This window comes from Micropterus salmoides, unplaced genomic scaffold (genome assembly GCF_014851395.1).
Source record: "Micropterus salmoides isolate LMB-PRFRI ecotype aquatic unplaced genomic scaffold, ASM1485139v1 Ms_hic_scaffold_4, whole genome shotgun sequence".
Classification (NCBI taxonomy): Eukaryota; Metazoa; Chordata; class Actinopteri; order Centrarchiformes; family Centrarchidae; genus Micropterus; species Micropterus salmoides.
The window spans coordinates 27,583,061-27,595,169 of NW_024043372.1; the positions used below are offsets into that span (position 1 = coordinate 27,583,061).

At 42.9% G+C, this 12,109-nt stretch overlaps 1 protein-coding gene across 5 annotated transcripts in view; it reads left to right on the forward strand.

The window, feature by feature from the left end:
• The window catches only part of plxna1b (plexin A1b), a 191,664-nt gene that overhangs the window by 120,181 nt on the left and 59,374 nt on the right, over nucleotides 1–12,109 (forward strand). For all 5 annotated transcript variants that reach the window (XM_038695462.1, XM_038695465.1, XM_038695464.1 and 2 more), the window contains exon 10: nucleotides 6,801–7,001. In XM_038695462.1, the coding sequence (XP_038551390.1) occupies nucleotides 6,801–7,001 (201 nt within the window). The remainder of the gene's footprint in view (nucleotides 1–6,800; nucleotides 7,002–12,109) is intronic.

The following is a 12,109-nucleotide window of genomic DNA, read 5'->3' on the forward strand; positions in this document are numbered from 1 at the left end:
CTATCTTGTTATATATTTATTCATTTAGCTGACGCTTTTATCCAAAACGACTTACAATTGCTATACATGTCAGAGGTCGCACGCCTCTGGAGCAACTAGGGGTTAAGTGTCTTGCTCAGGGACACAATGGGTAGCGATCAGCTGATTCTTACGAACTTAACGTACAAAGCTAAAAACATAGCGCTGGAGAGAGAGAGAGTAACTACATGAAATTAATCCAACTAACACCACAAGCCAAAGCACAGCTCTGGAGAGTAAAAGTTTAGCTGGCTGATGCTTCCATGCTCTAAGCTAATGTTATGGTTTTATTGCCAATTAACGTTACTGATCTGAGCTGATTGTCTGGCTAAGTGACCGGCAAAACCAAACCACAGGCTGGAGAATAAGTAGGCGCCATGAAATTAATACATATTTCACAACACTGACTGACAGGGGAAACATGTTACGGCTCTCTGTGATTATGGCCAGCTTCTAGCTAAAGCTATCAAACAACAGTTTTCATTTGCATCGCTAAAGTCTGACAAACAAAGTTAATTACCTGTCCCGCAGAAAACAGACAACTTAAGCACCGCTGTGAAACATCTGTCCCACATTAACGTTATAGCCTTACATCAGGGAAAATCCACAAAATCCGTGATTTTTGCTGTCAGCTGTCTGTCCCGACTCCGTCTGGCTGTCGGCTCTCGTGCTAAATAACACGTGTGCTCCTTCATTTCTCCAAATGTCACTTCTCTTCTAACTTCTAATAAACCAGAAGACTACTCGGAGACTGTATATTACTATTATTATTACTTTGTACGTATTCAATGTAGTGACGGCCGTCTACACTACCGGAATTACACAAGCAGAAGAAGAATGCTGTGATGAGGAAATGCGCTCTGTAGCGCTGTTTGTTCGTTGATGGCTACGGTAGAAACATGACGACAAAATACAGTGACCTCCATAAAAGGGGGTGCCCGCGGTTATGTAGATATAAATGTCTCATTCTAAGGTAATAAAAACATAATGGTTAATTATGTAAGGTCTTTATACACCACTGAAAACATAGTTATGGTTCTTATATTGCATTTCTGTCAATAGAGGCTCAGAAATATTACACACTGAACCTTTAAATAGAACCAGTGTAGACGGAAATACAACTAGCAATTCATAGTTTTGAACTGTAAAAGCATTTCTAAAAAACACATTTCCATCAGTCTTTGAAATATTTTACAATGGATGTATGTCTATTTTATGGAAACCCGCAAACAACCAACAAATAACATCAAACCGGTGATGTGTGGGAACATTTTGCTTTGTCAACGATGCCATCATATTCATTATTTTTATTATTATTATTATTATTATATTCTGAACTTTTTCACATTATTTCGCTCTGAATTAGCCCACCTGACCGCACAAGCTTGACTTTTTCTTCCTGCAGCGCAATTCTGCAGCAAACAATTTGATTGTATTTTATATGATAATCATATCGGTTTATTGCCCAACGTGATTTATTAGTTCATTGAAAGACGGTCATTACAAAGGTTAGAGGCTTCAATCCCTCTGGAGTTTCACACAGCCAGAACGTATCACACACCATGTCATGCACGTTACCTTGGATAAAAGGATCCACCCAATGCAATATATCGTAATACAATATTAATATATAGTGGTGTAACAAGGCGTAGATGGGACTCTTTAGTTCAAGGCTGCAGACTGATCTTTGGTTTCCAACGTGAGGCCTCTGTCACAAAGCCTGGGGGGATGTTGACAGGCGGTGGGGAGCATTCAACACTCTTCATATACCCCTTTGTCAGGCCCCTGTGACACACACACACACACACACACACACACACACACACACACACACTCTCTGTCCTTCTTATTTGTACCAGTGTGCCCCCCTTGCCTCTGTGGCCATCCATGCCATCTCATCTCTCCCCCGGGTTCCCCATATCGCTTTACTTCATTATTTAGTGTGTTATTTTTTCTCCTCCCTGATCTATAGTCCCCACATCACAGAGGCGGCTAATTAATTATGGATGGACTTGATGGAGGGGGGTTGAGGGAGATGGGGGGACTTTAAAAAAAACGACCAGACACCCGCCTCATTACGTATGCGCAGTGTTTTTGGAGCTTTATTAATTTATATCTTGTCAGGCTATGCCAAAGTCGTCAGAACTCTTTTGGCTTTTTAATACATTTATTTATTTATATAGCATCCCGCTCTCTTCATCCTCCAACCCCTCGCCCCTCCGCCTCATCTACAGAATGTCTTGATTTTAATCTCTCACCTTCTACACATCTGCAATCACACACACATGCACACTTGCCTGTCTCATTATCTGCTGTTGGCGGATGTTAAAAGGTGTTTTGCTCACTTGCGAGTAGAGATTATCTCATCCGCCTGGTGAACACTTGTTTTATTAATTTTTTTTCTTATATTTTTTCCCATTTGGTGTGGAACGAGGTGGTGTGGTACATCATACATCAGACCGCATTGAAAATGAAGGAAGGAATATTTTAGAACGGGCTTGACCTAGAACGACAGCTGCTCTCCTTTGAGAAGGCTCACGGCGACGTTCAATCAAAACTGGCATCTGGGTGTCGGCAATAACGTGTCAAAAAAAATATAGGTCAAGCATTGTATGATTGTAAGAATATTATTGTTAGGAATGATTGCTTGGGCTTTTTTTGTGCCTCAAGAACACATCGAAGTATGTATCAACTGCAAATATAATCAGAGTGAAGCAGTTTCCTCGTATTCTGTATGCAGGAAATTTTCGGTGAGTTAATATATACAATACATCTTAATAATCTACATAATTATATATGCTTTTTACTGCGGCAGTAGCCTTGGGCGGCAAAGCTAACAGCGACCTTTAATGGAAAACAAACACGGAGAGGTACGGAAAGCCCTCTGGCTACTTGCCTTTGAACCAAAGTTGGAGACTTGGAAGTCCGCCATCATAAACACATACTGAAAAAAAAAAAACATACACACACTTTTACATCCCAATCCAATCAGGGTGTGGGAGCTTATTTTACAGTTAATGGTGAATGTTTGTTTACCCAACTCGTCATCAGCTGTGTGCTAGGAAACAAAGAATGTCAAATTTGGCAAAGGCAGTTTTCTGCTACAGTATCCACATCTGCTGGTGTTAAAAAATGTTTATGAAGATGTCAGAACACAAGGACAGTGATCAGAATCTCAAAATAGAGCAGATGTTTTTCTGCCGTGTCCTGGTGTGGAGAAACCATCTGTGCCGTGCATTCCTTCACACACCATCTCCACTGCACACACATGTAACTTTACTATAAATGGCTGTTACCGGTTAGAGGAGAGCAAGAAAAAGTGAACCTTATGATGAAGCGAGCTGCTGTTCTGTGCAAAAAGAAGTGCTGCTCTGGTGCATTTGTGTGTAGAGACAAGCTCAAATTGCCATCTCTCTTGCCGTCCGTTGAATCGCTATCGGACAGTTAACTGAGTCAGCTCACCTCCCCGAGGCATTTATAGCACAAATCCTATATCCTGCCGGTATGGTACGTACAAAGGCACATACATACACATTAAAACACACCTTTTTATTAGCCGTCACATACACACACACACGCACACACACACGCGCACACACACACACACACACACTCTTCTCTCTTCCTCCCCTTTTGGTCCTCCTGAAATCAACCGGATGGAGTGTCACATCTGGCCAAGAAAACCACAGCATCCGTCTTCACAGATGAAATGAAAGCCGAGAAGTCAGGAAAAAGGAGGGGAAAAGAGAGAAAAGATCTCTTCCAGCTTCAAACGAATCCCCTCGGTGAAATATTGTTTCAATGTACTCTGCACTTTGTAGGCCTAATGCCGGCTTTGAACTGTTTTGGCACCTGTCACAAATACTGATGAAATAGTTTCTCTCTGCAGAGCACTTTTCCCTTTATCCTTCTCGCGTTCCCTCAGTATCCTCTTTTTATCCTCCCTCCTACCTCCATCTCTTTCCCAGAAGCCCTTTCCATTCTGGCTAGGACGCTTTGTGACAGTGTGTATTTGAGAAACCAGGGGCTTCGTGCAGTATGATTTCTGAACTCTTGCAACATGGCATCAATGAACACTCCCAGCAGTGGTTCACTGGCTATTGGCTTGCATTATAGTCAGACTTTAAAGTCTTTGATGTAAGGTACTGGAGTTGTGATTAATTTTATATAGCGGTAGGCCACCTGACTTTTCATATTTCCCCGAAAACCTATTTTCTCTTTCCTGAGAGCTTGAATTTCTTAAACTTGAGACAACTATATTTAACCTGTTATCATTAGATTAGTTTACTGTGATATACCTTAGGACGACAATACATGGGAGTGAAGGCAGGAACAGGGATACTATAAGGAAAGATGACTGCCAGAGAAAACGGCAATCAGACAGCTGAGCTGACACAAAGTCGATAGACGGATGAATAAAACATTGGTTTGCTGCAGCTTGCGCTAGAGGCTATGCTAGCTTCTGACACACTGGCGCCTACAAGTTAGCTTCAGCAGCAGGATGTTCAAAATCTTCTTTTTTTTGACTCTCATGGCATCTTGGACGATGCAAGCCCACAGCTTTTGACACGAGCATCCTTTTAACTGAGACAGGACTTCAATAGCCACAAGTGCAAATCAATCTCTACTTTCTTCTCGCTCTCTCGCTCTCTCTCTGTCTCTCTGCATCTCTGGTCCCCCTCCATCAATTTTAAAGCGTTGTCTGAGGCTCCAGGCAGTTAATTAAGTAGGATGTTGTCGGGGGGCTTTGGTACGTGGATGGAAGAATGGATGAATAAAGCGTCAGAAAAGGTGCAGAGGCATCCAGGAATTCTTCTCACATTTTAAGTCTAAAAATATCCTCTCCTCATACTTTTGGTTGTTCTGTTTCTTTTGACCCTTCCTTTTTTTTGAGTCCTTCCATTTCTCTTTTTTCCTTTCCTCGCATCAACGGCTACCTGACTTCCCCGTTTCACTTTGCTCTGTTCCCCAATTAAATTCAAGTCCTCTGCTTCTCCCTGCATTCTTCTTTCACTTTCTCCCACATCCTTTTCACTTCTCTCCTTTCTCTCCCCTCCCTTCATTTCCTCCTCCTCTCTCCAGCCATCCTTCATTTCCCCCTCCGTCTCTTCTTCACCCTGCCCCTTTCCCTCCCTCCACCATTACCTACCTCGCTCCCTCCTAGCCATCCATTTTGCCTCCGTTCCTCCCCTCACCCACCTTCCTCCTAGCTGATTATACATCAGGCCTTCTGTAGCCAGCTTCATCCTCCTATAGTATTCCCCCCTCTCATTATGTGTTATGCATGTGTTTGTGTGTGATCAGACACACAAGGCCAGGGCTAAGCAGCCTAATGAACAAACTCCGGCATTGTGTTCAGGCCCCGGGGACATGCTGTAGCTTCTAATGTACAACAGCTCAGAGGAGAGGAGGGGAAAGAAAAATTCACTGACGGGGAGCCAGCTATCTGCTTAAAGGAAAAGCTACAACAAGAAGTGAAGTAGAGGGTGTGCAGTGAATATTTTACAGGGATCTGGCCGATGTTTTCCTATCCTAAGCTTTTCTGACTTGTCAACGTGAGTATCTTGTCCCTGCAACACTGACTGGCTGGGACAACACTGTGAACTTCAGGCTCCTCTACACTCTTGTTACATAGAGTTTAAAATATACTGATTTTCAACAGAAACTAGTTTATGGCTTTTTAGGTGATCAGAATCTTTGACTAAGTCCCCCCTTTTCCTTAAATGAAAGTTAATAAAATTATCTTCCTGCCACATGTGTCTTATTATGTGAGTCATTCAACAGTGTCTTTAGGTTGTAAAATATGTGATTTGTCAGCAGTGATCTGATTTGTTATCCTTTTGGCTCAAACACTCTGGTACAGGGTGGGTTAGTTCCACCCAAGCTTTAACTCATGTTGTATAAGATCTGTCACCCACCCTCCTGCTCTTTTTCTTTCTTTCTCGCTCTCTTCTCAGTGTTGATGAGATCTGCATTGCCGCCAAATCAGGGCATGAATACTGTAATGACCTCATTTCTTCCAGCACATGCACACATGCACATCGAGGAAACATTACATACTGAGTGGACTGTCCTGTCTCATTCGGCCTCAGTAATGTGAACACATGCAAGCATAGACACACACGCGCGCACACATACACACTCACCCACCCTTCGGGGGTTGTGTACTACAGTGGTTTGAGCCTGTGGATGGGCTGCTTCCAAATGATCTAAACAAGACTCTGTCAGCTCTGTCCAATATCAGTGACTGGTGTGTGTGTGCGTGCACACACACACACACACACATATAAAGGCAAACTTGAACAAAGTTCATGAGCTCATTACTCCATTCCACACATGGACATTACACTAGAGTCTGTCTGCCATAACAATGCAACACTGTTGTGATACGAGTAGTTTTATAGATCATTTTGTGTATGAAAAACACTCAACGCTTAAAAGTGTTGTCGTGCAGCATTTGTATCTGGTGCAAGGCCAGTGGGAGTGTTGCACAAGCCTGTAACACATGTGAACAGTGCATCACACTGCAGCTCTTTAGGCTGAGTGTGTTGCAAATCTGGCGTGAAGTCAGAGATGTAACCCACGGATCGCTTTTTTTTTTTGACTCATATCAACAAACAAGTGATTTATTTCATTACTCCTTTCCTTTTCATATCTTACTGCTATTTGTGCCTTGTTTGCTTGCTCTTCTGACCGTATTGAACAACCTTTACTCTCTTTCTTCCTTAACTGTCCCCCCTTGCGGGGGCAAAAATTAAGTATTTCTTTATTTGTCTCTGCAGGATTGCCCTCAGATCCTTCCCTCAACCCAGATCTACATCCCTGTCGGGGTGACCAAGCCGATCACCTTAGCTGCCAAGAACCTACCCCAGCCCCAGTCAGGACAGAGGAACTACGAGTGCGTCTTCCACATCCAGGGGGAGACCCACAGTGTGCCCGCCCTGCGCTTCAACAGCACATCCATCCAGTGCCAGAAAACAGCGGTGAGTAAGAACATTGGAAATCTGGGTATGATTGGATCCCTTTAAAGCCTTGTTGACAGTGGAGAGCACAGCATGTGATGGTGATGTGTTCTAGTGTCATTATAGGGGGGGGGGGGAGAGAGAGAAGGCGGTGGTTATGTGCCTTTTTGGTGTTGTGTACAGAGATTATTTAGTTGCTGTTTTGTGTATCAAGAGGATTCAGGTTGAAAGATGCTGTCAGTTGGGTAAGGAGAAAATTATGGACGCCCTTTTGTCTCAGACACTGACAAAATAAAAGCAGTTGGTCTAAAGCTTAGTTGTGAATAAGATCAAAACTCCTGACCACTGTACAGACCGGAGTGCGAATGATGCACTGAATTCTGTATAGGCTAAAAGCATCGTCATTTAGCACTATTAATCTCAACCTAATCAATGCAACTAGGTAACTAAATTATGATCCCAGGAAGGACATCGACTCGGTCAGGGTTTAAATAATGGCCTCCTACAACTAATGACCACTTTGGACACTAACGTGCTCATTGTCCTGATAGATCACCACTTGGACACTGGCTTGATCACAATTCAGATAAATGATCCAATGCTGATCTTACAACATTGAACTGATAGTTAGCAAATAGATATCCACATCACACATTCACATATACATTATTAAGGGGTAGAACCCTTTTGTTTTTGTGTTGGATTATTAATATTTGTCATATGCCACTGATCAAATTCCCTTGAGCTGGAATACGCTAGAAACACAAAAATGACGGCGCTGTAATTTTTGGTGGATAATATTTGGACCAGGCTTTTCAAAATTTGCATCAAGCTTATTGATCGCTTATTTGGTTTTCAAGAGATTGACCAAAATGAGTATGGCTCAGTACATAATTGGACCAAAGTGAACAACCGTTGGGCCAATCGTCACAAATCTCACGCCAAATGTCCACACACGTACCTGAAACATACCCTGAAAGTTTCATTTAAATTGACCACTAGGGGCACTACAAATGCAAGAAATGGGCGTGGCCCAGTCACCACTAAATTCACAGGATATGTTTCATAACAGGGTTCAAACTATGTGTTTGAAGCTGTTTTAAAACTGCTGGAGCACAAAAGTGTTTTGCCGCTTGCAGCTATATTTTTAATTGAGTAGGGATGCACCAATCCAATACTGATATCGGATATCGGCCCGATATTGACTCAAATAGCTAGATTGGGTGTCCGTAATAACGGGGCCAAAGCCAGTGTTTTTTTGAGTGGTGGCGGTAGCACTGCATAATATAACACAACCAACTTAATCATGTACCTCCAGAATCTTCAGGCCAAAGAACACGATCCCCAGTCTCTTCCTCACAGTGAGGAATAAAGCTTGTTAATTTTACACTGGTATCCGATCAGTACTCGGCATCAGCCAATACCTAAAGCCCACGACTTGAAATCATAATGGATTATCATGGCTCATCTAATACATCATTTATTTCATTGGTCAAGTGTGAAGCTGCAGTGGTCAGACATCATAGGTTTGTTCTTTGCCTCGGTGATTTTTTAAATGTATTTGTGGCTGGTAGGGATGAGTGGCGTGTGCCGGATTAAAGTGTTTTCAAGGATATTTTTTTTGCAGAAGTTTTCTAATAAGATTGTGTGTTTTGTGTGTGTGTAGAGGATTTACAGGTAGGTATAGGAGTTTGCGCATGTTGGTCCATGCCTGTTCTGTGTGTTGATATATGGTTGTGTGTGTGTGAGGCTTCAAACTAGCGTGACAGATAAGAGGTAGCTAGCGTCGCGCTTCACTGAGGCTGAAAATGTGAAGAGGAAGTCTGTCTCTGAACCTAGTTGGGAGCGGATTGATCATGTTTACACCTCGACTTTATACCACTCTCTCTCCCGTCCTCTCTCTGCCTGTAGAGCTCATCTTTCTTTCTATATCCCTCTATCTGTCTGTCATACTTTCTTCTCCCAGCCATTCCCTACTTTCCTCACTCCTTACTGCATCTACCTTGTCTCTCATACACTTCTGCTGCTTACCTGTCCCTGTCTATTTCTATCTCCACATATAATGCAATGCAACAAAGCCCAGAAGAGATGAGAGCTGGTGATGTTAATTTAGTTTTAGATGAGGGTGTTGCGGCTGTCACCACAGCATGTTGTACATGGAAGAAAAATTTGACAGATAAAGTAGAAACATCTAGGAGTTGTCACGTCTGGCTAATAAGCTTGAAGAACTTTACCACCTGTCTATATGCTATACCTTGTCATAATAGTCACAAGGTTATGCAGTCCTATAGATGTAAGCAGACACACATATATAGCACCCCAACAGCAGTCTCAGTTTAGCTGTATAGCTAGCTGGGCAGCAATTTGATTATGTCTGTATTGACAAGCAGTCTTGAGGTGCTGGCACATGCTAGGAAGTTGTTTGTGAAGGCAGGGATAATTAGCTAGCGATAGGGTTGTCTCTCTACAGTGATGTCTGTTTATTGACTGTTTATTGTTGCTGTGAGGCCAGTGCTAATCAGCGGCAAAGCCTAACCCCAGCCAAAAGCAGAATTTCTCCATTTGATGTCCACAAAGCAGACATGCTAGCAGCAATTAGCCTTGGGCTGTCAGCGCTTAGCCCTTGTTAGCAATTAGCTGTGCCAACCTGACTGCACGGTCAGATATCGACACAGCGCTTGCATCAAGTGTACATGAGGCTGTAGTTAGATTCAGGGGATGAAAAAGATGCCAGCTGCATGAACTTGCCATTAAGGCATAATTCATCCAGGCTTGAGCTTATGAGTATAATTATGCGTCATGAATTATTAGGACGAGAGTCTTATTATAGCTCCGGAGCAGTATTTCAAAAGAATGAGGGTCTTAAATATTAGTTTATCCGTTTATAGACCTCCATATCTCTACTTTTCATGCGCTCCCCTCCATGTTTGTTCCTACTTTGACAGTGTTCAGCACCAACTTAATGAATCATGTATGACTCTGCAGTAGAAATAGACTTCATCTATTATGCAGCGTACACACTGCTGCCTCAGTTTGCTAGCCCACAGCTATAGGGATAGGGGTTAATCAGTGTCTGTGTGTGTGTGTGTGTGTGTGTGTGTGTGTGCGCACACACGTGCATCCTTCAATATGCCTTAGGCTATGGATCCCAGGATATCTGTGGATTTGTGTGTTTGGTTGTGCAGTTTCATTATACTGCTGCAAGAAGACTGTTGAGGGGGGTCTCGCTAATCAATGGGATAAACACAGGGGTGCTAATCCACAGTTTAGCCTTGTGTTTGAGATACACAAGTGTTACAACCATGTCAAACTGACATACTCTCGATCGTTGTAGGAAAGACGAGGACAAGGGCAGAGACAAGAGAGCTGTGGCAAGAATTCCTATAAAGTAATGATAGAGAGAGGAAGAGGAAGGGATAAATGCAGAGAAGTAGAGGAAAGACAGACTGGAACAGACGACAGGAAGAGATGTGACACTACATAGCAGTGACATAGGCAAAAATGAAGATGAGAGCAGGCAAGAGACTAGGGAAATTGGAGCGTAGTAGACAATTTCAGGTGAGATGAATGGAGAAAAGTGAGAGGGAGAGTGATGCTGAAGAGAACAGAGAGGGGGAAAAAGAGATGAGAGGGTGTGAGGGAGAAAATGAGCTCAAAAGTCTCTCCTGAGGCCAAAACTCATTCTCCTCTCTTTCATACAATATCATCACACTAACCAAAAGAAGATAACTATCCACAGGATATTCAGCACATCCACCGTCAGATCATGTTTTAACTCTCGTTTCCCATACATTACTCCCTTTACAGTGTACTGTAAAAACTCAATACACCCTTATGGTATCCCCTAACAGGAGGCTGTCAATAACCTTCTCTATATGACACACAAGATATATGATAGTGTAACATCAGCTCCATACTAACCTTGTTGTTATTGACTATCCAAATCTTCTCATGGGGAAAAAAATATTGGTGCTATGGTATTTCTGTATAAGGTTACTGTACATACCAACTGTTCCCAAAGGGGAAGGAGGAAGCGTATCACAAGACATGAGAAAGAATGCAGTATTTGAAAAATGTTGGCTTTTGCAGGATTAGCAGAGACATGAAACAAGTAGACCACGCAATATTCAAGGTGTTAAGACTTTGAAGAATCATGCAGTTAAGGTAATTTGCTCAAAGCTCAAAATTTTGCTGTGTTGAACTTTCAAAGGGTTTGTATTGTTAAAAAAAAGGTTCGCCACACACTTTCCCTTTCTTTCTTTTAAAGTTGGGTACAGAGCCAAATATAATTCAACATTTTTGGAACCTGTGAAAGTTGATGAAATTGCAGATTGTCCAAGGTCCTATAGCAAGTTAATTGGAGAAAAACGCTGATCATTTTGTAAAAAATAAAAATTAAAAAAAACAGAAAAAAGACTCCTCTCCATATTTCTTAGTGCCAAACAAGCCCACATTACCACTGACACATACGGAGCCATCCGCCAGGCCTTATGGTAGCAGTTAACTCCGGTCAGCAGCAACCAAAACAACAAGCTGGTGTCTACATTCGTTCCTCCCGGTTTTCTGGGCCGGCCCAGGCAGCTTCCTGGTGTGTGTGTGTGTGTGTGTAGCCCAATCAGAGGCTGAGGTGAGGGCGAAAGGGCCAATAAGATGCTGAGCTGTGGGCTGGGAAGTTGTGCTCAGAGCGCCAGAGGGGTCATGGGAGCGGATAAACACATGTGCACACGATGCTCGCACACACAAATGACCACACTCTGGGGTCAGTGAGGCTGATGGAGCACAGCTGGGCGTCGTTTGCGGGCCGAGGTTGAGAGAAGAGAATTGCACTGAGACTTTTCCTTTCTCTGTTGCTTTATCTTCCACCAGTTCTTACTTTTTTGCCCATTTGTACTTCAGTGTCTGCATTTTCCTCCTCTCTCTCTCCTTCTCCCTCTTTATCCTTCTTTCTTGTTTCTCCCCGGAGGGCAGGAATGAGAGGACAGATAATATCAGTGCGGGCCTTACACCATTACCTTCCGTCTGATAAACCACTCGGCCACTCCATCACCGTCTTTCTTTCACTTCTTCACCAGTGAGGGGGAAAAAAAAGCCGACACAGGGGCAGGAGGAGAAAATCTAGTTTGGGATAA